The sequence below is a fragment of the Pituophis catenifer genome, unplaced genomic scaffold (assembly GCF_029215685.1).
Source record: "Pituophis catenifer annectens isolate HBS135680 unplaced genomic scaffold, rPitCat1.0.hap2 SCAF_6, whole genome shotgun sequence".
Taxonomy (NCBI): domain Eukaryota; kingdom Metazoa; phylum Chordata; class Lepidosauria; order Squamata; family Colubridae; genus Pituophis; species Pituophis catenifer.
The window spans coordinates 63,877,666-63,905,179 of record NW_027256886.1 but is presented as its reverse complement, the minus strand read 5'-3'; the positions used below and the strand labels follow the sequence as shown (position 1 = coordinate 63,905,179).

The window sequence follows — 27,514 nt, the reverse complement described above, 5'->3', positions numbered from 1 at the left end:
CAGCACATCGAAACCCGATGAGGAAAATAATAATGTATATCTTACATTGTAATGTAAAAAGGTACATACATGAATAAATATAAATTATAATAATTGATTATTAAGAAATAATTGCTTTACATACTAAAATAATGAGTGAATATCTTTAGACAACCTGACTTTCCCAGCACAACGGGCAATTTTGGAAAGGATTTCAAATCTCCCATGTCTCTCTCTTCTTGATAGTTTGCTGTTTTCTGCCATTGGGTAAATAGATCCTACTGTCCTGGAGTTTTTTTCCCCATTTTTATTCTAGAAGTTTATTTTGTTATATTCACAAAATTACAATTCAAATGTCAATGACATCTCTTCCACTACAATCAGCACCTCGTTTTGTTTTGTTTTTTAGGAAGCAAGCAATATGTTACACTTGCATCAGTGGCCTACAATAGATTTTCAGAGCATCAGCCCATCAGATGGGCATTTTTTTCCAGGTAAGTTTTTACCATTTCAACTTTTAAACATTCTCTTCCCCCCCTCCCCTTATATTTGCTGACGATCTACCTACATGGATTTTGTAATATTTGAGATACTGTGTTAATGTATTTCAAAGGTGCTGAGGAAGATTTGACCTTAAGAACATTCTTGTATGTGTTACTGTTCCAAGCATATGCTGATAAAAATGAGTGGGAGACAGGCCTTAAAGTTTTAGATGAAGCTGTTCAGATTCTTCCTCGCACAAAGCACAGACTGTAAGTTATTTGGATAGTTTGCAAAATATTTCACTTAGTATGCATTTCGATAGCTATGGTTATCTTAAGCAACACAGTACCATTTAAAGTTCTGAAATGCCAGAATTAACCCAGAGAGAAACTTTCCACTTAGATGGTTGTCCTTTACCTCCAGGCCCCACAACTTTTGACAGTAGGAGAAATCTGATTTTCTTATTTATTTATTTGAGGTCTACAGCCATCCATCTCAACAAGTGCCTCTGGCAGCATATATCATCAAAAGCACTTAAAACAAAACAAATATAGATATATAGATATAGATATAGATATAGATATAGATATAGATATAGATATAGATATAGATACAGATACAGATACAGATACAGATACAGATACAGATACAGATACAGATATAGATATAGATATAGATATAGATAGTTGTCAAGCAAAGCTCTTGCTATAGATGCTAATGTAACCAACAAAATGTGACCTTAAACACACTCAGGGCTATAGGCATAACCAGGTCTTCATAGCTTTACAAAAGGCCAATAGAGTCAGGTTCATTCTAATATCTGAAGAGAGAATCTTCTAGAAGGCAGGGGCTTTGATGGAGAATTGGCAGACACGTTTCTTGTCTTAAGGACCTCTAACATGCCCAATCAACTATCCCTTCCCCAATTTTGCTTTTTTTTTTCCTCCAGTTTTTTTATACATTATGAGATATACAGTCTATAGATGTTCTAGTAATCCACTAACCAAAGGAATTCCAATGTCACTTTCTTAAGGGATGCTTCCAGGACACTATTAATATCAATAAAGGGGAATATTTGGAGCTCATTTGTTGAAATGAGGGGTGCTCATTGGTGCTCTCTTGAACTTGGTTGTTTTCTAGCAGACATTTCATTACCCAAACTAGGTAACATCATCTGTTAGCACCAAGGACCTCTCATATTATTAATAATTGCAAGTATACAGTGAAATACAAAAGAGCTTCACCAATTTCTAATCATGAATTGCAACAAGTGGCAGGCTGGAGCCATCTTGTACAAAGTGGCAAGAGTCCTGGTTCTGAAATTTTGCAAGCTGGTTGACAGCTAGAGGAGAGCCTCAGTGCCCAGTGCATGAATCAGTTAGTGTTATTGGGTGGCAGCAGTGGAGTCAAAACAGGTCATTTTTAGCATTTAGCAGCACATCACTGGTTGGAGCTCAAGAGATTAAGCCCAGCAGTTTACACAAACAGATTTTGATTTTCTTTTCACTTTCATTCAAGATGCGATACTGATTTGCACTTATACATAAAGGGACCTTTGTGGGTCCCTTCACTGCATACATCGTCTTCCTGGGATTCATTTAAACCATTTATATCTTGCAGAGAAAGTTTCTCTTTATTAAACATCTATGTTGTTAAGAATTTTCCTCCAAGTTGTTTTTCTTCGTGACAAATTAGCCAGTGGATATCCACATATAGCACAGAATCTGTGACTGAGTTTATTTATTCAATAAGTAAAAAGTAGTAATTTCTCCATAATTTCTCCTTCACGTCAAAGCACCATACGGATAGACCTCAATTTAGAACAGTTCATTTAGTGACTATTCAAAGTTACAATGGCACAAAAAAAAGTGACTTATGAACATTTTTCACACTTATGGTTGTTGCAGCAGCCTCATCGTCATGTGATTTACATTTGAATGCTTGTCAACTGATTCATATTTATGACAGTTGCACTGTCCCAGGCTCATGGGATCACCTTTTTCCATCTTCTGACAAGCAAAGTCAATGGAGAACCAGATTCACTTAACAACCATGTTACTAACTTAACAATTGCAATGATTCACTTAACAATTAGGGCAAGAAAAATCACAAAATGGGCCAAAATTCACTTAACAACATAAATGTTGGGCTCAGTTATGGTCGTACGTTGAGGACTATCTGTATTTCTCAGTAACATTTCCTGCCTTGAGGAAATGGCTTTGTACAAGCTGAATGTGTGCAGTACAGTCACACTATTTAATAGTCTCGCACACACATATTCATACATACACATTCCCACTTTATTTCCTTTTCACTGCAATATCTTGAAGTAAAAAATTATTCCTAATTGCATTTCAGCAAGCATTTGTAGCTCGACAGTTGCCTAAAGCATTCCACATTGCAATTTTTTCTACTGGATTTGTTGTCACAGCTGTACTTTCCTCAATGTGGATATTACTTATTGCTAAAACTAAATTCTACAAATGGGTGCATTTGTTAACCTCTAATAACCTTCTTTGAACATTAAATTAGTTTGCATTCATCCCATTGTTGGAATTCTGCTCTGTGTAATCCGGAATTTGATATATTAAAATTTCTTATGTACTATCATGCTAAAGTCTGGATATGAATGAATTCATTCCTTTATGGAGCTAAATATCCCTGCAATTCAAATAGTGAGTTCTGATTTTAAAATATTTTATATAAAAAAAGTTTTGAAATACCACTTTGTCAATTTATTAAATCATTCATAAATACTAACTAAATAAAATTTTCCTTCATAGCCCAATTTTTAAGCATATGGTCATGGTAAAGGCAAGACTAGGACGTAATTATATAATGGAAATTCAGAAATTCCGTGATGAAACTGAAGTCTACATGTCAGATATGTGGCATCGTTTGGCATCTGTTTCCTTTGATATTGTGGGACAATTATCTTGCTACCAAAATGCAATTGAAGTTTTACAGGTTCGTATGTATCTTCTTTTTAAAATATAGTTTGCAGTTCTTGATGAAAAATCAATATCTGACAGTGGTAGAAAGAATATAAGCTTTATGTAATTCCTAATTCTTGTTTTGGGTACGGTAAACTAATAGATCTTTCTCCAGAGGCTTCCTATCTTCCTTTTGAGAAGATTAGTAGTTTTCTGTGATTCCCCACCTAAACATCCAGGGAGGCCTAAGAATTAATATGGTTAAGGATTTTCAGTATTTCCTGGCTTGGACAGACACCTTTGGAGTACCACATATTAGAAGCTTCTGAAATAGAAAGTTCAAGTGGATTATGTAAATTTCATTTTTGAAATGTTTCTTTCAATATTTATCATGTCATTCATAAATAGTTTTACCTTCCTCTAAAATTCCTAGTACTATCTCTGAATTGAAAAAATGTTGCTACATAACTTAATGAAGGCTTTTGGTCCTGACAGATGTAAAAAATACCTTCCTTTCCCCCAGTACTTGCTTACAGCAACCAATAATCTGCAAAGGATTAGGCTAGATTAATTTTGTGATACTTTCCCAATCTATAATTCCATGATTCTCTGATATGATGTTGCAGTTTACCTGAAAGTAATGTGGGCTTTTGTACACAGGTAATCTTCAAGTTATGACCACAACTGAGCCCAACATTTATGTTGCTAAGTGAAACATTTGTTAAGAGAGTTTTGCCCCATTTTATGACCATTCTTGCTACAGTTGTTAAATGAATCATAGTTATTAAGTTAGTAACATGGTTGTTAAGTGAATCCGGTTTCCCCATTGACTTTGCTTGTCAGAAGTTCGCAAAAACTGATCACATGATCACTGCAACCATCATAAATATCAACCAATTGCCAAGCATCTGAATTCTGATCATGTGACCATGGGGATTCTGCGATGATCATAGATGTGAAAAATGGTTATAAATCATTTTTTTCAATGCCATTCTATCTTTTTACAGTCGCTACATGAACTGTTGTAAATCAAGGACTACCTGAATTTAGATTACTTTGTTTTCCTTTGAAAGGAAATGTGCATCAAGAACTAGTCTAAATGTGTGCTCACTGTTTTTATGTAGAAAAAGGAATCTGAATTAAAGAAAGTGGATAATATTTTAGGATTTGCAGAATGGCTGTATTGCAAGCAGTTTCCTCTTAGTGAAGCTATTAAACACCTGGAATGGGCAATAAATATGTTATTGTATCTTAGACCTCTCCAAAAAAGCCCTGATGAAGAAGGTATGTTTTTCTCCCTATCTTCCAGAAATAGCTGTGTTTATTTTACCATTGGGGGAGTACTGTGATGTAATATTTTTTCTCTTTGACATTAAAAAACATTTAGATTTTTTTCCTGCGGCCTTCTAATGGTGATATTTTTCCTCTTTCTCATTTAAACAAAATATTGTTTTAGGTTTTTTAAATTAAGGGGTGAGGGAGATAAAACTAATACTTGAGACATTTGGAACTACCCAGGACCAGTTACATATGGAGCTTACGAATTATATAATACATGCCCTTTACATACCAAGAATATGTTTATATTGTTATATAAAACATTTTCAATGATACTGACTGATTCTTCATATTTTCGTTATAGAAGTAAGAAACCAAATTAGTATTGGAGAATTAAGAAGCATAAAACAGTTAGAAGCTTTATTTAGAGCTTATACAATAATGGCAGTCATTTCTGGCCACCGTTCAACTTTTTACGAGCAATACTGTTTGATGGCGTATGCTTTTGTGATTCGCATGTGGCAGGTGAGATAAGAAAATGGTGACTAGAAGGCTGCTAAATAAATGCATTGTGCAAATGTATTAGTTTTTTTTTTTAATGAACAATGGCTTGAATTCAAAGCACTTACCTCAATCACATTGATCTTCCAAAAATAATTATTGTAGCTTTTAATGAAGATAAATTATATGCAAGTGATTTCTTGATATACTTGAATGACAAGTCTGTTCCAAAAACTTGTTCAAAAGAAATTCCCACTTGTGTAGAATTATAGAATGTGTAATGCTACTAGTCTGAACAAAAATGTATCTCATTTTCTGCTGCGTGCTGATATTATAACAACATTTAATTGGAAACAAAATTACTCTAATTCTTTGATATTTTTATTAATGCAATTATATTTGCCACACAAAACTACTTAAACTGAGTCAGCAAACTTGTCAACTTTAAGGCAATATATGGCAGTGAGGCTTTCAGAATCTCAGTCTTCTAGAAAAAAAGTGTAACCTGAATTGAAATATATCAAAATGAGTAAATCAGAGCATAAACATAACAATGTATGTTAGCAGGAAAGTGGTAAATCACTTATTACTTTACAAACCTATTGGCTTACCTATTGGCCAAAGGAAGAAAAACACCCATAGTTTGTAGGCTTTTTAGCCAGAGAGAATGTATTTTTTGTTGCTCCGCTCTTCATAGAAACCAATGTTCCCACACCATTTTAAGAAAATATATATTTTTTAAATGTTGCCCCTTAAAAAGAGTTAAAATTTAGGGATACAAAGTAGATCATACTGTACTCGTTGGCTCAATTAAGTTTTTGAAAAAGTTTCTTCTTCCCCAAAGTAAATGTAATTATTTTTCAGATGTCATTCACAACAGCAGGACTGTTTTTAAAGACCAAAGTTTCACCAGCCCAATCAGCAACTCCAAAATCAAAAGACAAAAAAGATGGGAAAAAGGTAATGCACTCTCCCTCAAAAGCTGACCTTGTCTTCATATCCAAACTTTTCCTCCCATTGTGAGACTTTGTGGGGAGAAGGGGGTGGGAATAGTCACACATATGCCATAATGTCATCATGCCAATGACATAGCTAACAGATATGGCACAATTTCATAATTGTGTTACAGCTATGACATCATGAAGCATATGGCTTGTTACAAATACTGCCAAGTTCCATACATGTTATGTTATTAAGTAAGACTACTATTAATACTACTATAATCCATGGGTAGAGAATATCTGGATTTCCAGATTTATTGATCTACCAACATGTATCAGCATAAATTAGCAGAAGTGGTGCTCAGGATCATAAGGGTGATAATGTAATAATATCTAGAGAAGTTAAAGTTTTTTCTGAGAACATATTAGCAGTGAAATGAATGCTTTTTACTTGGAAACAAATGTATACATCGCATAAATTATGCCACAGAACTTTACATTGTCAAAATATTCATGAGTGTAATCATCACAAATTCTGTAGCAGTGATCATTTATAAGGCAAGGTGAGATGGATGTATTCACAGAATCTTACTTATGTAGACTTAACTGTCTAAAATTAAACTGATGATTGATGGTCGCTTTCCTGCTGTTTTTAAGCTCTTTTAATTTGTGGTGCATATGACAATTGTTTTATAATTCCTGTAATTGCTTTGTTATTATTCATAATATTGTAAGACACCCAGAGTCATTTGGCAGAGAGATGGGTGGCATACAAATTTAATAAATAAATAGTGGCTCTTTCCTTCCTCATTATTATTAGACTGAAGGATAAAACATTATCTCTTTAATATTCCCAAATCTGGAGTTTCTATCTGTTGAAGAAAGACAGTAAAGGAAGTCATTTTCATATAGCTAAAATATTACAGTGCCTTTTATTATTATTTCTGCTTGAAAATCCTAAACTAAACCCATGAGAAGAGTTGAGACTTATTTTAAGAAAAAACTTTAATAGGACTGAATGTATTATTACAGAAATATTGATCACTGATTCTTTTTTCTTTTCTCTAAAGCCTGATGCTACTCAAGTTTCACCTACAAGCCCTCCTAAGAAAGATAAAGAGAAATCCCCCAAAGATGGAAAAAAGGTATATTTCGTTTAATGCAGTATTTTGATTTCATTTATGTTAACAAAAAAGAAACTTTCTTAAACATAAGAGTCCAATTTTCAGGGAGGCTCAGCCAGTAAAGAGAAGGTGAAAAAGAAGGGACCAATTGATGTCTTGCCTGGAAATGTGGAGGAATGGGCTAGCTATGAGTGCCCTGATGAGATGAGAGAAGCCTTTAAACAGGACTCAAGTGGCTGTACTGTGAACAGAGAAACCATTTTAGCACCTGTGAGTAATATCTTGTATAGGCCATAATTGAAATGTACTTCCAGCTGTGACTTGCTTCTGGCTTCTTTTGTTCATATTGAAGTTTCAGGTAGTTCTTGTACCGTTCTTAACAGCCCTAATTAGGACTAATAACTACACCACTAAGTGAAACATTCACTAAGTGGGAAATCACATTATTATGACTCCTTTCAGACTAAACAGGAGATAAGGAGGCTTTTGCTTGCCTCCTAACTATTCCTATGCTCTTTGGAAATTTTGAAGATCTGAATGCTGTTTTGTACACATTGAAAACAATGCTATTATGCTGGTAGCCAAGGGACTGGAAGCCAGGCATTCTTTATAAACAGCTTAGAGTGCTCACTTGAAATCACTTCCTTTCCAATCTCTACACTCGGAAGGGGAAAGCAATTTCTATAGGCAATGTCTCCTTTGTCTGATTTCTTCATGCCTCTCCTCATACAGCAGAAAGATCGAAGAGAAAGAGATTCAAAAGAGTACTGTAAACTGTTTGCGTAGAGTACCCTGCTGTCAGCCCTAGGCAGCTAGTGTGATCACATTGCTATTGATGTGTAGAAGAGCAAACAGTTTGCTTTCTTGCAATCCCTTTCTCTTCAATCAATCAGTTCAGCAAGGGGAGAAGAAAAGAATAAAAAGATAGGCACAGGACAACAACTACTGTCCATATTAGCAATCACATGATTGAGGGATGCTGCAGTGGTCATAAATGAGTGTAAAGTTATTTTTTCAGCACTATGGTAACTTCAAATGGTCTCTAAATGAATGGTCAGGAAGCAGGGACTACCTGTATGTGGGGTATTTTTTGTTGTAATATCTGCAAGTTAGTCCAAAGTGTTACATGTACATATAGCAGCAAAGATAAGTTTATTTGGTAGCTCAGAATATGAAATGTTATTATCCTCACATACATTTGTGTAAGTATGTATTCATGCTTAGCTATTTGCAAACATTTACATACTTAGTTTTACTGTACTGTATAGAAAACTGCCTTTGAGGGATTTATTTCAGGAGCCTTTTTTGGGGGGGGGAGAATTGAAAATGTACACAAGTATACACTGAATTTGTCATTTATTATTTTAATTTTAGACACGCACCTTATATTACTTAGACCTTTTACTTAAGGAACTACAGTCAATGTTATGTACTCACATGACTCTTCCACTACTTCACTTGGCTGAAATCATTGCTCACGATGTTGTTGAAAGCAAAAGTCTGTCAAATCTCTACCACCTCAGGTTTGTATTCGTTACTTTTTAGTCAATGTGAAACATTTCGATGTCCTTTCTGGCCACTGATAAATTTATGGGGTTTGTTTTTTTTATGGTGGAACATCTCAGCTCATGTTTTTCATTGCTCCAATCGTATTGCATGCCAGTAGAATAGTTCTGCAAGTTTAAAGAGACTGGAATTGGAATATCTGCCCCCAGAAGTATTTGTTTAGAAACTTTTTATGCTGAATGTATACTCGGTGTATATATTTATTTTGTTTATAACAGTTATCACTCTGTAGGACCAGAAGCTGCTTCAAAATAGCAATAGCATTAGCACTTAGACTTATAAACTGCTTCCTAATGCTTTACATCCCACTCTAAGCGGTTTACAGAGTCAGCATATTGCCCCCAACAATCTGGGTCCTCATTTTATCGACCTTGGAAGGATGGAAGGCTGAGTCAACCTTGAGCCAGTGATAGCATCTGGCTATCATCTTGATTTTTTCATTAGAAGTAATAATCAGCAGGCCATGGAGAACAGTATTAAATTCTTCCAGAGCTTGTCAATAGGAATCAAATCAAACCTTGATTTAAGATTTACAATCAAGCACTAAATTTCCTGGAAGGATGGGGAGCTACTAATTTACTTCACTTCAATATGTTGGTCTAAAACTGATCTATCTGAACCCTAGTTGCTCTTCTGACAGAATATTTTCCTACATTAATTCATCTAACAGTTTCTAATGCAAACAATGTAACTGTAATTTGCTGATCGTACTTTGTAAATTGATTGAATGATAATTGATTGGATTAAATCCATCCTGATTTTTTTTAAAAAAAATAGTTGCAATAATAGATCAGCCGACTCCTCAGGGATCTGAAAGAAGCAGTCTAGAAAAGTGAATAAGGTCACCAAAGTTGGAGCTTACCAATCAATGTTCATTTTCAGTAGTTCAGTGAAATCATATATCCCCCAGGTGGCCTTTCCATTTTTCAATTGCGAGATTAATTTAGAAATGTCAAAGGAGATATTAGTGGCTGGCCATGAATACATTCTTGACTTAATTCAAAGATCAATATATTTGCTGAGTCATCACCAAAAATAGTTCAATAAATGCTTTTCCCAGACAGATATTGGGAGTATTTCCTCTATAATAGGTAGCTTTTAGGGGTTAGCCATAGGGTAGCCCTCAGAGGACTCAGCTATAAATTGCCAGAAAGCCACAGAGCTTTGTTTTTTTTAATGATTTAAATTAATCACTGCCAACTATATAATTGTGTTTCCTACTTTGTTTTATATACACACATATACATAGGCAGATATATTTCTCAGGCCTTAATACAATTAGATTGGCTTTGATTCTGACATAATCAGAATTTAACACAATTAAATCATAAGTTAGATTTTATAATTACCCTACTGTTACTGCTTTTGAGAATGATACACTATCATATGCTGGATATTAGCAATTGGTTCTTGATATATGTCTATACATACCTTCTCATGACTTTCTTATCTACATTCATTTAATGAATATTCATTGTGACCACTCAAATTTGCAATGGCACTGAACGAGTGGTATTTATGATAGGTCTTCAAATTCTGGCCATACCACCACCATCGCAGTTATGTGATTGTGAGTTTGTGACCCTGATGCTTAGCAACTAGATTACATACCTTCCCCACCCAATAGCAGCGAACCCTGTCTCTGATGCATTCATGCTTCACCAGCCCGCTGGTGAGCCTCCTGGAACTTGTGATTTCCTGCTGGCTTCCCCATTGACTTTGCTTGTTGAAAACCAACATGAAGATGATGTTTTCAAGGTGATCTCCGCTTAACAACCTATGAACTTCACTTAGCAAAGCAGCAGGAATGGTTAGGATTGCCATCACTAACAGATGTTGTTATGTAACATCACGCTTTATGACCACAATGCTAGCGACAGAAATTCAGGACCCCAATTACTGTCATTAAGCAAGGACTACCTGTACTGAAGATGAACCACTACAATTGGGTATAAAGCTAATTCTTATAATATAGCAAGAAAACTCTTGCATTGACCTTGCAATGCAGAAAAAAAAAGTTAGGATATAATAACTATTATATGATGGGAAAACATGCTATCAAAATAATGTGATCACTAAGAAAAGCCACCTCATTTATCACATAATTTGAGACCACAGTATAACCAATGCATTAATATTTACTCTGGATCTTTAGTCCCCATTCTGATACCTATCAACCACTTCATTTGTAGAATTTTATCAAGCTTTTGGAAAGATAACTTAATTACTATCTGTGAAAACTGATACCCTTAGACCAGGGTATCAAACTCGCGGCTTGTGGGCCAGGCCGTCACATGCTGGCCATGCTCACCTCCAATTTAGTGAAGAGGGGAAAAGTCACGATACATCATGTGACAACAACGTGACTGCCAATTTGACACCCCTGCCTTAGACCAACTATGGCAACATAATCTGTTACCCAGCCATATAGTTACAGTTCTAGGATGTTTCAATCTATGATTGACTCAACCGTCAATGGGTGTAGAGTCCTTTCCTGGGAGATGTAACAGATAAAAGAGCATTAAACATCTGCTTTTCCAGCCACCATTCTTCCACTCCAGTTGTAATCACAGCCTTCATTGGCTACTTTGGATAAGTTTTATCTTGAGTTTCCCAGGCAAGCACAGATCTTTATGTGATTCTGACAGTATGAACTAATTTTGAAATTGTTGAAAGTTTTGTGCTGAATAATTTTCCAATTTATTGAAGGTCAAATTATATTGCTTCTTTTAAGCAATGGTTGATAGTTCAGCCTATTACATTGCTGCTTTAAAATGTGAAGTCTAAGTTAAATACAATTCTAAATGGATCTAGGAATAATCCATTTTTTCAATGAGGCTTCACAATTGAAGTTCTCTCTCCATCTTCTCCTCCTGCTGTTTAAAAGCACTGTTGGTTGAGGGAATTTTACCCTAAATTTGTGTTTATTGCAAACCTCATTTGCTCTTTTATGCAGATTTGAATCAGATTTTTCTTTGTCAGTATGTATGCTTGCAACTGAGTTATATATATTATACCAGAGTTATACTGCAAAAAGATGTCTCATTGCTTTCACAGGCTTGCCAAAATATGTTTAGATTTAAAAATGTACCAAGCAGCATCTTTCCATGAAAAGGCAGTGGGTGACATCTTTATTAATGAAAAGGAACAAGGAAGGTATGTAACAAATGGCATAATTAAGTGACAGGTTTGTATTCATAACAAATAGGTATATGTAAAGTAGCCTATATGGAGTATTCGGAGCATTCAGAAGTACCTTTCCAAAATTTGTTAAATTCCCATCCCATCTCTTTCATGCAGTTCCAAAATGGATTGCAGTAATAGCTTTCATAAATATATAGGTTACTATGCTGGCATAACAAAGTTGAAGGGGATACCATACTTGATAACAGGCTAATATAATGGGTTTTTGTATCTATGTTAACCAATTAGATTAATATTTTCTTTCCCTCTTTCAGATTTAGACAAGAGATTGCATTTAAAAATGAGAATGCCATACAGGATAACCAAATGGAAAATAAAAATTTTGATTGGACAGAACTAGATATAGAGCAAAGAAAGAAACTATTTACTGCAAAAGATAAGGTAACCAATATTTCTCTTGTATATATGCATGAAAAGTTGCAAGGCAACTTAATCCATTTTTCTGCCTGTAAATGTTTTTATTGCTCTCCTAATAAAAAAGGCAAACTGTAAAATTAACTATATACTGTACTATGTACCCTGATTGAGGTTTTAAGTACCTATCATTTTAACATAATTAATGTTAACTTTTAATTAATTATTTAAAATGTAGATATTTTTAAAAGAATAATTTCTATAATAAATTATTTCCAGATTTTGGAACTCAATGCAGTTACTGAAAAAGAATTAAATGGGCTTTCTCTCCCCTACTTGTGGATAGAAAAAGCTGAAGTTTTAATCCAGCTATGTTTATATCAGCCAGCAAGATTACTACTCTCAGAAGCTCACCAAGCAACTCAGGTAACTTAATATATTTTTTTTGTTAAAAATGCATGTCACCAGCTGTTTCTTTTAATTTATCATTTCCAGGAAATATATATCTTGTAACTATCATAAGAGGAAAAACTGTGACTAGTCTTACAATACTGGGTGCATAACTCTTGATCAGCAATAATATAATTGTCAGAAATTCAAGTGATTTGGTCTTGTTTCAGTTTGTCAAATTTCAGAGCTTTTTAAACTTTTTTTTAAAATAAATAATAAAGCTATATCTACAGAATATTCACTGTTTTCCAAAAGAAGAGCTGAATTGAGAGATCACCTACGTCCGGGGTGTCAAACTTGCTGAATCATGTTATCATCATGTGAAGTATCATGACTTTTTCCCCCTTTGCTAAATCAGGGTGGGCGTGGTCAGTGCATGACACATCTGGCCCACGGCCCGCGAGTTTGAAACCCCTGACCTAAGCTGTAAAGTGTGTAGAATATTTAAATTTCATTGTTGAATTTCCAAAAAGAACTCTTATATGGATTCATTAAAAGAGCAATGCCAATCCTTTAAAATGCCATACCTCTTAAGATTTGACCTGTCTTGACCTAGTCAGCTTTTGAGAAAGACTTGGTTGTGTTTTTAGGTGTGATGGTCAGTATGAGATGTGGCTTTTGTTTTAGGTATTGCTGTTAATGACTTTTTAGGATCTTTCTTCCTATCAATCTTGTTAAGCTGAGAAAAGCTCCTTATACTAGATAAGAGAAGCTTGCTTGCTTACCTTGCCCATAATATTTTGACAGGCACAACAAAGGAGTACAACATATAGTCTCAGGAGATGAACCATTTAAAAGTCTTTTGTATCCCTTTTCCTGATACAAGAGGATGACTTGCACCATTTCTGATCTTTTAACACTTTTTGGAACAGGTTACACAGTGTAATTCTTTTGCAGTTATATGAGAGGGCATCCAATGCTTTTCCTTAGATCAGGAGTGGGGAACAATGGCCCTTCTGGGAGCTGAAGTCCACAAGTCATAATGGAGCCTAATATGGGGCATAATGGAATGGAATGGAATGTTCTGGCATGTTATTGATCATAATGTTCCAACTGTTATTTGAAATTTCTTTTTAGGAAATGAATAATCCATGTGGTGTATCACGATCCCTGTATCTTCTAGCTGTACTAGCTAATTTAGAAAAAAACCACGGGCAATCGAAAGCACTACTTGAAAAGGCCCGCTTGATAGGTGGAAATGAACAGTTTTGGCACAATAGCACTTTTGCGCTCACCGATGCAATTTTAGGAGATGATCAGGAAATAAATGAAAAAATGGTAAGTAAACAATTCATTTATTTAATTGAAATATCCAGTAGTACATTCTTTATGTATTTTATAGTTGAACAGATTACTCTTTTAATACTAGCGATGAATACAGGCAGTCCTCTTTTAGCAACCGCAATTGGTTTGTAGTGAAGTGGTCACTAAGTGAAAATCATGTGACCACAACTGTGTTTACAGTTTTACTCCAGCTTTCCTTTGCTTTACAGAATCAGAAGGATATACAGTTTATCCCGAAATACATTGTTAGTATTTTTGACAACCTGTTTTCTCATAGATGCAGGCTTGCCATTTTCTGCAAAAAAATATAAATGTCTTGAGGCCATTACTGAAGGAAAGACCCAACCGAGAATCTGAACTTGGTTTTATAATTGCATGCTTTGAAGCCAGGTAATTACCGGTATTACAAGTTAAGATAGCATTGTAGTTTTGCTTTACTTTTATAATCAAGTAATAATGCAATCCTCCACACGCCTTTTCGGAAATAACATTGCAGCCTCCTCAATCTATCAACCTAGTTTAATAAGATCATGCCTGCTTTGAAAATGGTCTAGTTGTTTTTTAGGTCTTGTGTGAGCAGATGTGCTCTTTGCTTTAAAGCAAATCATTTTTTTTTTCAAAATTCCACACAGGCCTAGAAAAAAATATTCTGCTGCTTTAAGGAGTTAATGCCATGCGACTGTGAAAACAGGAGCATCTGAATTGAATAACATCTTTGTAGACCCCTCCTAAATTATAATTAGCAAGGAGGCTTGCTTCCACTGCAATCACCAGCATCTAAGTCACGGGTGTAAAATGGCGTCACGTTTCCGTCACGTGACTTATCGTGATTTTTTTTCCCTTTGCAGAACTGGGGGTGTGACCTGCCTGTGTCACATCCGGCCCCAGTTTGACACCCCTGATCTAAGTGAAAGGAAAGGTTTTTAAAAAGCTAAGACGACAGTTGCAGCTGTGTGAGTGAAGTTCTGCCCCTTTTGTACATTGAACTTTTTTGTGTTGCCATAGGAATAATTTCTTAAAAATAAACTGGTGCTTGCCTGGATTAGTTCCTGCAGTTTTTATGGCCAGGTTTTTCAGAAAAGGTTTGCCATTGCCTCTTTCCTAGGGCTGGGAGAAAATGATTGGCCCAAGGTCATCCAACTGGCTTTGTGGCTAAGGTTGAACTAGAATTCATGGTCTCCCAGTTTCTAGCCTGATGCTTTAATCCCTACACCAAGCTGGTTTTCTACATTGCAGATACAATATGCATAAAGGAGAATCCCAGACTTTGACTGCACTGCCATGCCGTGACACTGTCTTATCACTTTTGATCCCATTTGCAAGGGATGCTGTTGAGTGCAGTAACAACTTTTTTTATTACATAGGCCATTATAGAAACATATTTTTTCTATACCAGTAGTCCTTGACTTGCGACGACAATTGAGGCCAGAATTTATGTTGCTAAGTGAGAAATTTGTAAACTGAACTTTGCCCCGTTCTATGACTTTTCATGCCACATTTGTTAAGTGAATCACTGCAACTGTTAAATTAGTAACATGGTTGTTAAGTGAATCTGGTTCCCCCATTGACTTTGCTTGTCAGAAGGTCACAAAAGGGGATCACATGCAACTGTCATAAATATGAACCAGTTGTCAAGCATCCGAATGTAAATCACGTGACCATGGGGATGCTGCAATGGTCATAAGTATGAAAAATGGTCATGTCACTTTTTTCAGTGCAGTTGTAACTTCGAATGGTCACTAAGTGAACCATTGTAAATCAAGGACTACCCGTATAGAGAAATTATAAATAAAAGGTCTGCCCAACTTTCACTTTTTGGTCATAGATTTATTTGATATTTATTTATTCAATTTTTTTACAAACAGGCTGAAATCTGTTCTTTGCCTCTGAATGTAACATTAGATTTTTCTGATTTTCTGATTTGCAGTACTAATTAATTAATTAATTAAATGTTAGTCAAGGAGCTATTTTTATAGCAATAAGAAAAGTTGCCTAAATATATGTGCTATTTTGGAGGAAATCTCTGACCATATGTTGTTCATATACTCTATATGTTGCTCATATACTCTTTCCTTCTGTGCAGGAAAGCATATATACAGATAGATTTGGTTAAATATCTCATTAATACTAGCGTTTTTTCTGATGAGTTGGCAACAATATTGCTGGAATCCTATGATAAGTTAATTCACATAGAGAAGATCTTCCTTTCTTATGGATATAAAGATCGTAGTGCTGATGCATTGATGGCATGTGCAAATATTCATAGGTAAGTCCTCAGATAGAATTTTTCATAAATACATGCATATATATCATGATACTATTTATTTTTTTAAATAAGCAACATTTCACAGAATGCTGAAAAGAATAGAAAAGAGTCAAAGAAATTAAAAGCATGAGGTAAGAAAAAAGAAAGGGAAACACTGCAAGCACCATTCATTTCTTCTAGCTTTTCTATCCTTGTAGGCCAGGCCTGTCAAACTGGTGGCCCACTGGCTGGATGCATCATGCACAGGCCACGCCCACCCTGGATCCGCAAAGGCAAAAACACGATACGTCGCAATACATCACAATACATCACAATACGTAATCAAGTTTCACACCCTGTTGTAGGGTGTTGTAGGGTACCCTGTTGTAGGGTATTTTTGCCTGTTTATATACATCATACATTTCCTTTTGTTCTTTAAAATTCTGATCTCTTCAGTTCTACCCAATCATGATTCACATGGTCTTCTCCTTTGTTTCAACCAATTCACTCTTTCTTCATGCATTTGCCCTGTAATTCTGTAATTCTCTTCTTGTTTTAACACAGATATTTTTAAGCATCCCATTCTTACTGCATTGTTTTGAATCCTCCTGAATGCATAAGTCTCACTTTCACACAAAAGGCAACAGTAAATTATAATACACAGTCATCTTCACTTATTTTGAGAAATATTCATTCTTTCAAACAGATCATACATCGGTGAATTTCTAGCAGCATTTATGGATCTTAAAAATTGATATTTTTTTTACATCTTTAGTAAATATTCCACCAAGATATACAAGTTAATTTACTTTGTCTAATTTTTCATCATTTATGTACAGTATGACATTAAGTTACTCATTCAGTTTGCCTGTCAAACTCAATTGCTTTGGGTTTTAATAAAATAATTTTATGAAGAATGGTTCCTATCCCTACAGTACAATGCAGAATGGCAAATATAAACACAGTCTGTTTTCTAAGGGGTATGTATATATGTATGTATGAATGTATGTATGTATGTATGTATGTGCTGGCCATCTCACCGATAAGACACCTCTGTGTTAAATTAGTAGATGTACAAAAAGGAAAACATAAGAAACTTAATAGCTTTTTCTTTATCCTTTTTCCTCTTCCTTTTTTAAAGCTATTTTTAGTAATTTAATTTTGTTAATTTTGTATTGCTTATATGTTTTCTTTCTCTGTTCTATTTTATTTAGAAAGATACTAAATATTCTTTCTGTTTAAAATATTTTTTACAGGATACTTGGTAAACATACAGAAGAGGCTGCAGACAAGCAAAGTCATTACATAGAGGCATATAGATTAGCACAATGTGGAGTATCACAAATGGAAGAGCTTTTTCAACACATTAATAATATACTTCCAGTTAATGAGGTATGATGTTTATGTGTTAGCATCTACAACATGGAGACTATTGACAGTCTATGGAAGTATTATTAAAGTATCTTTGAAACACAGGACAGTGCAGATATAAACTGAAAGTATGACAGATTTTCAGTCCCAAATCCAGTTGAAACAGTCCCCAATTCAATGTGTGACTGAAATGTTAATTTTGATTGTAAATCCAAATCTATCCTTCCTGGAGTTTCTTTTTCTAGAAGAGTACAAAGAAAAATGTATCAGTTTTTACGGACATACTAAACATGTTGACACAATCTATAATGCCAAAATATGGTTTCTATTGTTTTGAGTTAGCATGTGGTGTAAACATCCAAGCTGTTGTTTAACTTAAGCAGAACATGTTGTAATTAGTAATACAAGGCCTCTTTTTCTGTACATCACCATATTTAAGGTTCGTTAACAGAGTTTGTGAATCAGCTCATATTTTATTTGAGTTTAACTCCTGAATCTATCCAAATCAGTTTGGGATTGAGCTAAATCTGAAATACACCCAAGCTCTAATAGTGAATGTATAAAACCACCAGCGATCTTTATCAATATTCAGTACATGACTCCTTTATTTGGAATTTGCATGCCAGTCTTCTTGGAAAAATTAATTTTAAGATTTTATATGTATAATATATATCAATATCTATATAAAAGCATGTGCACCTTCTTCTCCTCCATATTCCATTTTGCAGCTGTTTTCTCTTTTTATACAGTATTTAATAGGCCTGTGCTTCTCATTGTATGAGGACTGCCAACTTCTCAAAAAACAGAATAGCAAGTCAGTGGCTGAAAGGAGGCATGATGATCATGATTTCTTTCCTCCATACTTGTCTCCTATGTTTATCTTGATCTTTTCTGCAATTATGGAAACTGAGATTGTTTTTTGATGTTTCTTTTCCATTTTCAGTATAGTTATTTTTTTTTATTTTCAGACTAGAAATATAAATACACCTTTAATGAGAAGACTTGCAAACATGAAGGTGAACTTTGTAGAGATCATTTTGGATATTTTTGTTCTTATCAATATTGAAAAAAAGAACCAAGAAGCTAGAGCAGACCAAATTGAACAAATTATTGAGAATTTTGTAAGGTTTACACCTGATTCTGCTTCAGGTGAACAGGTATGCCCTTGTGCAATGCAATCATAATTAATCTCTTCCGCATACAATCTGCCACATATAGAAATCGTCATTATCTTGGAAGTCTCATTGAAAACATGAGCAAAACACTTGTTTTGCTTTTTGAAAGATTTTGCTTTTTGAAAGGTTGGATCCAGATACAAGTAAGTGCCTCAAAACAGATAGAAATAGATCTTTCTATTCTTCCTCACCATAGTAGTCCCTCCATGCTTGAAAAATATACATAGGGAATGACTAAGGAATGAGAAAAGATAAAAATACAGGTAGTCCTCAATTTACAGTTGTTCGTTTAGTGATCATTCAAAGTTACAACAGCACTGAAAAATGTAACCGAAGGCCATTTTTCACACTTACGACTGTTGCAGCATCCCCATGGTCACATGATCAAAATTGAGATGCTTGGCAACTGGTTCATATTTATGACGGTTGCAGTGTCTTGCTGTCATGTGATCACGTTTTGTGACCTTCTGACAATCAAAGTAAATGATGAAGCCAGATTCACTTAACAACCATGCTACTAATTTAATAACTGCATTCACTTAACAGCTCTGGCAAGAAACCTCATAATATATTCAATTTACTTGGGAAAAACAAACCCCAAGTAAAGATCTCACAGGATATCTTCAACTTTTAGGCAACAAAAAAAACTACTCACAGACTACAAACCTGATATTTCTGAAAGAGCAGAATTGTGCCTTGGAGACTTCTGAATGATCTCACACAGTGATTTTAAACTGATGTTATTTATAAAATCTTATGTGAAACTCATTAATATAATTGCTTATGGAGTATGGCAGCAATCGCTAGTCACTATCCACAATAAGTAGCTATTTGGGGTAGAAAACTCCCAGTTCCATCCTGAGTGGCTAGAATCATATGTGTTGACAATATCAAATTCTGCTGGATGTACCAGAGAACAGAATTTACTATTAGAATTAGAATTAGAATTTTTTATTGGCCAAGTGTGATTAGACAAAAGGAGTTTATCTCCGGTACATAAACTCTCAGTGTACATACAATAATAGTGATAGATCATTATCATAGTCATGATAAAATACAGTCATCATAAAACATTAGACTTAGTCATGGATACTAAATAAGCAATCAACATAAATCATACTAGGATTCTAAGTAAACAATAAATTGTAAGAATATTTACATTCTTTCTCCCAGTGTTGGTCACCCTCAAAGTACCAAAGCAGTTTATAAAATTAGGGCTGAAACCATACGGAAGTTCACAAGTATTTAATCTCATTTAACCACTCTGAAATATCCTAGTTCAAACGCCTTGCTAAAAACAAGTATATGGCAAGTGCTAAATATTAAATAATACCCAGAGGTTTTCAGGAATGTCTCTTTTGTGTAGTTTTTGTAGCAACACTTTAGGGCTAAAGCACTAATTTATTTCTCTTTATGGTAAATATTTTTCAATGCAAGCATATTTTAAATCCTTTTCAACACTCAGATTTTAATGTTTTGACCTCCTTAACAGTTTGTTCATTTTATTTTATATTTTCTGGATTCTTAACAGGCTTGGATCACCCTTGGACAAACAGTGGGTCATAATGCCCATGCTCAACTTACAAGTCTACCAAGTCTTTGTGGTGGTTGTCCTGACATCAGAGCCAAGTATCTTTATCTCACTGGAAGGAGTCTACATTTCTTAGCTAATCATATAGAGCCTTTTAATTTGGATATTCAGTGGTGTGACAATGCAATCGTAAGGCACAGCTTACTCAATTTAATTAAAGTTCTTTAAATCTTTTTTGTGGTTGCATTCTTTCCAAATAGATTTTGTTAGTAATTTTTAATGCACGTTTTTGATATGTGATATAAGACCCCCAACAAAATGCTGCCATATGCAGTGATATTTAGTAATCTCAGTTTTCTATTCTCTCCAGCAATCAGTATCCTCTGCTTTCTAAGCAGAAGGGCAAGGGTTTGATCACATGATTAGTCACAATCTTGAATTTTGGGACACCACCTGCCTCACAGGTGCTTCTAAGCACACTCAATCCATGCCAGGCAGTCTTTTAGGGACTGATTTTTCTTCTATTTTTTCCATTACATAATTTTTGTTTTTCAGCAAGTCTCAAAGTTTTTTTAGAATAGCAATAGCACTTAGACTTCTATACTGCTTCATGTAGCTTTACAGCCCTCTCTAAGCAGTTTACAAGTCAGCATATTGCCCCAACAATCTGGGTCCTCATTTTACCGACCTCAGAAAGATAGAAGGCTGAGTCAACCTTGAGCCTAGTGAGATTCCAACTGCCAAATTGCAATCAGCTGGCAGTCAGCAGAAGTAGCCTGCAGTATTGCACTCTGACCACTGTGCCACCGTGGCTCTGGTAAATCCATTGATATTGCTACCTTCTCTGAGCAATAAGCAAAATTTCATTCCTGAATATTATTTTTGTTGATTATGGGTATAACTTGAGAGAACAGAATGAATAAAACTAACCAGCTGAATAAAGTGAGGTATCTTCAGATATTCCTCTTCCATCTGCTTAGTTTTGTGACTGATAAAAAAAAAATTCAATGTTGACTTTTACAATTTTAATCTTAACTTGCCAAGAGTTACAAAGCAATTTGCACTGTTCCGAGAAGGATTAGGAGTAATAATATTGAAATGAAGCAAATTATTTCTTTTAGCAGTATTTTGATTTCTTGTGCTGAAAGATAAGAAAATGCTTTAAATCTCCTTTTAAGTATAATGTTTCTGAAAAATGGGTAGAAAGAAAACGCTATAAAATTATAACATTGGTCACTTAGGTCAACGTAACAGAGAGATAATTCATTAATTATTGTTGAGTTCATTTGTCAAGGGTACTGTGAATTTCCATTTAATGCTTAAACAATCATTTTATTCAATTTCTATTGTTGAATTTATTCAAGATTTAATATGAGCTAAAGCAAATGTAAAAAATAATTGATCATTGTAGACATCTTTGCTGTTGATACAAGCAGTTTTGAGTTTGTATGCATGTGTATATTTTTGAGAATAATTAGTGTGAACTGAATGCAAGTGTGGACTGAAATCAATACCTCTCATATTTAAATGGGGTGAGAGTCCATCAGTACGCTGATGACACTCAGCTGTACATCTCCACCCCAGACCACCCCAACGATGCCCTTGATGTGATGTCTCGCTGCCTGGCGGCCATGCAGGTCTGGATGGGGAGAAATAGGCTCAGACTCAACTCTTCCAAGACCGAGTAGCTGTGGCTTCCGGCGTCCCGATATAGTCAGCTGGTGCCATCGCTGACTATTGGGGGTGAATCGCTGCCCCCCACAGAGAGGGCTCGCAATCTGGGTGTCCTGGACGCACGGCTGTTTTTTGAAGATGGCCGTGGCCAGGGGGGCTTTTTATCAGGTTCGCCTGATTCACTAGTTGCAGCTCTTTCTGGACCGGGATGCCTTGCACACGGTCACTCATGCCCTTGTCACCTCCCGGCTGGATTATTGTAATGCTCTCTACATGGGGCTCCCCTTGAAGAGCACTAGGAGGCTCCAACTGGTCCAGAATGCGGCCGCGTGGGTGGTTATGGGCGCAACCCATTGTGCCCACGTGACACCCCTCCTGCACGAGCTGCACTGGCTCCCAGTGGTCTTCCGGGTGCGATTCAAGGTATTGGTTACCACCTTTAAAGCGCTTCATGGCATAGGACCCGGGTACCTTCGAGACCAACTTCTGCCACCAGTAGCCTCCCACCGGCCAGTTCGCTCCCACAGAGAGGGTCTCCTCAGGGTGCCATCAGCCAAGTTTTGTCGACTGGCAACACCCAGGGGAAGGGCCTTCTCTGTGGGAGCCCCAGCCCTGTGGAATGAACCGCCCCCGGAAATGTGTAAGATCTCCGACCTCAGGGTATTTCATTGTGCCCTTAAGACCCTGCTGTTCCGCCAGGCCGGGCTATCAATGTAATGATTTTTAATTGGATGTTTTAAATTTTGGGGGGTTTTAATATTGAGCCGAAATTATTTAATAATTTCAAATTATTTTAATTGTTGTTTGTCTTTGTGCTTTTAATAGGCTGTACACCGCCCTGAGTCCTTTGGGAGAAGGGCGGTATAGAAATAAAATTATTATTGTTGTTGTTGTTGTTGTTGTTGTTATTAAATGTTCATAGAAGACTGTATTTGTAGTGTTCGGCTACAAACTAAAGGGAAGGCCTTTCAAGTGTTTTTAAACCTTGGATTGGGCTGCATGCTTTTCTAAAACAAATACATTTCTATTTGACTGTGATTCTTTTATATAATTGTGATATACAGGAGGTGCCTAAAATTAATTCTGAGAAATCACCACCACCAGAAGCAGAAACAATAGATGAACAAAATGAAGTCCCAAGTTCTATGTTGCAGCTTACTAGAAAACAACTTGGTGACTACAGGAAAAAAGCCAATGAATTAAGGGTAAGGGTTTAAGAATTAAGGGTTTCATTTAAATTAGGACATATCCTGACTCATATCAATTGTCCTGGAACTACATCTTCCAGGAATGCTACATTCCTTCAGCAATGCTGGTTTGCAATTCTGGGAGGTGCAGCTCATGGTACTGAAAGTGTGTCCGATTCAAGAACAGAGACTTGTTGAATATATTATAGTAACAATTATAATTAAAGATATAAGGAATTAATTTAAAAGAAAGAAAGTTGAACAATCAGAAAGATGAGCTATTAAAAAATGGCAATCTTTTCTTATACTGTTTTTTACCTTTCCAGCTCCTTTCCCTGTATATTAAATCCATTCTTTCCCCAAATAATTTCTGAAAAATGATTCTCGGATGAGATGAAAACTTAGTGGCTTCTATTTCTCCTCCATAAATACAGCAAAAAATTGTAGACTCAGTAACAACAGCCTGCGGGTGGGAGAGGTGAGGGGTTAGCCAGGTGGAACTATCCATTTCTTCTCAAAGTTATTCAGATGGTTTTAGATCTGTAAAGGATGCAATTCAAGGAAAGATGATTTGGCCTGAACATATTGGTGAGAACCATGCTACCTGGTATTTGCCATGGGTTTCAGGAGAGTGGAGTGCAAAGTAGTCCAGTAGATATAGATATGTTCTCTAAATTGAACTGTGATCTTCATTTTTGGGTCAAACCTCATGGGAGTCTAACCCTAACCGTAGATCAGGGTTCCCAACCCCTGGGCCATGGCCAGCTACCGGGCTGTGGCTTATTTGGAATTGGGCTGTGTGAGTGGCTGGCTAGAGTACGTGAAAATCAACTTGCGCAAGTGGTGGCGGCGAGCCCACCAGTCACACAAGTTGAACTGTACACATGCCCACCAGCTCACCACTCATGTGCCAGCCGGCCGCTCATGTAGCACAGTTCCCCTCTCCCCCCAGTCAGGCCACTGAGCTGCAAAAATTGGGGACCACTGCCCTAGGTGACATTTTTGTTTGAAATGGGGTTTCCTCATGAAATTTGGCTGGGATTTCTAGGGAGATGAAATGGAAAGCAACCCTTTATGTCTACTAGGCATAAAGAACCTCTAAATTGAAACATGATGTTTAGTTTTGGGCCAGATCTCATGGGGGCCTAACCCTAACCACAGATTACTTTTTCATTTCAAATTGGGTTTTCACATGCAATTTACCTAGGATTTCTACAGAGAGTTGAATGGAATGGAAACAGGCCTATTAGGCACAGTCTCTAAAGTGAACCACAATGTTTGTTTTGGGGGCGACTAGCCCTAACCCTATATAATCTTTCTATTTCGAATTCATCTACAATTTCTAGAGACAGAATGCAAAGCAAACAGATCCACTAGTCATAAAAAAAATCTGTCTAAATTGAATCATGATGTTCATTTTTGGGAAAGCAGTTTGGCTTTAATGCAAATTCAAAACCTGATAGCACCGATATTTCATACAGAAACCAATTAATATCTTATTTGGAAACATTAAAAGGAAGATCTGTAAGGATAGATAATCCTTTAACAATCTGGGGAAGTTGTGAAAATGAAGCATGACTGCCCTTTTTATTTAGAATTTACCAGTCTTTAGAAGTCAAACTTACACCTAGGGCTTCTGCAGATCCACAGGACCTCCTTGGTTGGTTATAGATGGGAAAGAGAAACTCTGTGGAAAGCACTGCTTACCACAGATATCAATTGTTCTTGAAATGAGAATTAGATGGGGAAACGTGGTTAAGAATTTGTACTAAGAAACTCCATCGTGCAACGACTTGAATTTTTGTGCGAAAAAGAATCAAAGCTATCACTATAGAGCAGGGCTGTCAAACTTGATTTCATTGAGGGCTGCATCAGGGTTGTGTTTGATCTTGGGGGGCTGACGTGGGCATGGCCAGTTCAACGTCACAAGTATCGGGGGGGTGCCTGTGGTGGTCCAAGCGCTCTGCCAGCGAAAACGTGCTCCCGAGCTCTATTTTCGGCTGCGATGGCCTCCTGCAACCCTCTGCCAGCAAAAACAGACTCCCGAGCTCTGTTTTTACTGGCAGAGGCACCGCAGGCCAGTCCTTTGCTGTTTCCAGGGTGGCCCCGCGGGCCAGATCTAAGCACCCCAGGGGCCGTATCCAGCCCGCGGGCCTTGAGTTTGACACCCCTGCTATAAAGGAAGGCTAAGCATTAAGAATGCCCAGTTGATTTTTGAAGTGAGCAATATATATTTGAGGTAAGAACAAACTAATACATCTTCCACAAAGGAATAAGTACCTATGTGTTTTGTTCTCATCTCTGAAAGTAACTCTAGCAATATTGAATGTTGTTCTTTTTTTAACTATATAGAAGAGACAGACGTGGACTCATGAATACATATTTCAGTCAACTGAGGTTTTGCTGCAGTGCATTAATGTTGCAATTAATAACAACCTGGTCGATACCTTGGCAGCTGCTAGTTTGGAAATGGTGGAGTGCTTTGGACAATTTGATCCAGTTTCAGCAAGTCAGTTTTTAGCTCTTTATCAGGTAAGACAAGAACTGTAAATCAAAATAATAACCCCAGTGTCTGCTACCAATTAAGCTACAATAGTAATTGTAGTTGTGTGCTAAACATAGGAAAGGCTTTGTTCCAACCTCAGAATGAAATAGTTCACCTCAGAATGTTCCATCAGAATGCTCTGAAAATACTGTTTTCTAGTGGGGAAAAAAACTTGAAATGACCCAAAAATTATACCATAGGGAACAATGGAAAGTTGAAATAAGATCCTTGCTTTCTCATTTTATATCCTTTGGTAACAAAAATAAGTTGGATGGCTGTAGATGAGATTTTTTCCATGGGACAGTATTAAAAATGGTTTGCAAGATTAAAGGGTTAGGTTTAAAAAAGAAGCACAAATGTATAATATATCGCTATCCCTTTCTCGGGTAAAGAATTTAAGAACATCTGCACAGTGTGTCTGACTTTTTCTCACTGACCCACTTGCCTCTTCTTTGTTAGCTCCAATCAGTGACAGTATGAAAGAAAAATATGCTTCCTGGGTTTTTAGCTAATGCATAATTCAGTTCTCGATAATTTAGATTTGGATTGAAACACTTTTATTCCAAACTTGGTAGAAGATGTTAAAATGTCCATTCTGGAATCAGAATGGTTTTCACAACCCAAACAATAATCGGTTAAATTCATTTTAAAATATAAAGGAGCTGTGAATGCAGACCATAATATTATGGAATGAAATTATAATTCTTGCTTGCTTCAACTATAATTATGTTATATATTTATTTTTATGAATACAATGTAATTGAGAACTCTTGATCAATGCAAATCATCTTTCTTGGTTAGCATCTAGAGATCTATAGATTTATAGATTGGAAGGAAATTTTATATTCACCTCAAGAGTTAAGTTGCTTTCATTGCACAGCAAACAATTTAAAATGCTGTTCTGGGAAAATTACCAATGCTTTTCATCTGAAATTCTCTTGAAACAGAATGAAGGAAGATCTTTAATAATCAGTGTTTACATAAAAGTTACATAAACCTTTTTTTAAAAGTAAGAAAACGGTTAAGAATCATGGAATTATTTAGAAGAAAGTAAATGGTTGGAAATGTTCTTTATATTTACTGTCAGTCTGGTTGAAAATACTTTCACAATATTTTAATGTATCCATAAATACTGTACCTTGCTTGGGTTTTGAGTAGAAATCTGTTTTTAGAAACATTTGCTTACCTGACATTAAATCTAATATTACACTCTTCCAGAGTTGTACGGCATCCTTGATTATGAAAGAAATCCTGTTAGGGGCTACCTTGAACAGCAGCAGCTCACAGATGGCAGCCATGTTGCACCTGCAGCATCACTTGCAACAAAAAGGAGAAACAAGTGGCCTCCTCAAAACTATAGAACACAGGTTGGCTGCTATATCAAAGGTAACTCAGTCACTTAAATGAAATTGTGATTCCCGCTCAGTTAGAGAAGCGTTTCATCAAAACACCTGTCAGGATGCATAGATGATACCACATTCTCTTTTCCTACAAATTATTCTGAAAGAGTCCCTTCTAAAAAGTGCAATAATATTACAATTATTTTACATAAGTAGTTGACTGCCTAATTCTATTTCTGTGCAGATGTTTTCCTGCATAATTGAACAAGTGATAAATGAACTCATATAATGATTTCATTTCCCAGTATTGAAGGGTTCATCTGTTTATACATATTCTTAACACACCAAA

The 27,514-nt window shown here is 35.9% G+C and overlaps 1 protein-coding gene across 1 annotated transcript in view; it reads left to right on the top strand.

Annotated features, from left to right (window-relative positions):
- CFAP46 (cilia and flagella associated protein 46) overlaps window positions 1-27,514 on the top strand; it is a 91,920-nt gene that overhangs the window by 42,896 nt on the left and 21,510 nt on the right. The window contains exons 25-45 of the mRNA XM_070945866.1: window positions 389-473; window positions 593-731; window positions 3,246-3,429; window positions 4,520-4,679; window positions 5,038-5,198; window positions 6,039-6,134; window positions 7,186-7,260; window positions 7,345-7,509; window positions 8,614-8,762; window positions 11,863-11,961; window positions 12,264-12,390; window positions 12,643-12,789; window positions 13,891-14,091; window positions 14,375-14,487; window positions 16,181-16,363; window positions 17,599-17,734; window positions 18,682-18,870; window positions 20,420-20,608; window positions 23,158-23,298; window positions 25,633-25,812; window positions 27,044-27,211. Coding sequence (XP_070801967.1) covers window positions 389-473; window positions 593-731; window positions 3,246-3,429; window positions 4,520-4,679; window positions 5,038-5,198; window positions 6,039-6,134; window positions 7,186-7,260; window positions 7,345-7,509; window positions 8,614-8,762; window positions 11,863-11,961; window positions 12,264-12,390; window positions 12,643-12,789; window positions 13,891-14,091; window positions 14,375-14,487; window positions 16,181-16,363; window positions 17,599-17,734; window positions 18,682-18,870; window positions 20,420-20,608; window positions 23,158-23,298; window positions 25,633-25,812; window positions 27,044-27,211 — 3,087 coding nt within the window. The remainder of the gene's footprint in view (window positions 1-388; window positions 474-592; window positions 732-3,245; window positions 3,430-4,519; window positions 4,680-5,037; window positions 5,199-6,038; window positions 6,135-7,185; window positions 7,261-7,344; window positions 7,510-8,613; window positions 8,763-11,862; window positions 11,962-12,263; window positions 12,391-12,642; window positions 12,790-13,890; window positions 14,092-14,374; window positions 14,488-16,180; window positions 16,364-17,598; window positions 17,735-18,681; window positions 18,871-20,419; window positions 20,609-23,157; window positions 23,299-25,632; window positions 25,813-27,043; window positions 27,212-27,514) is intronic.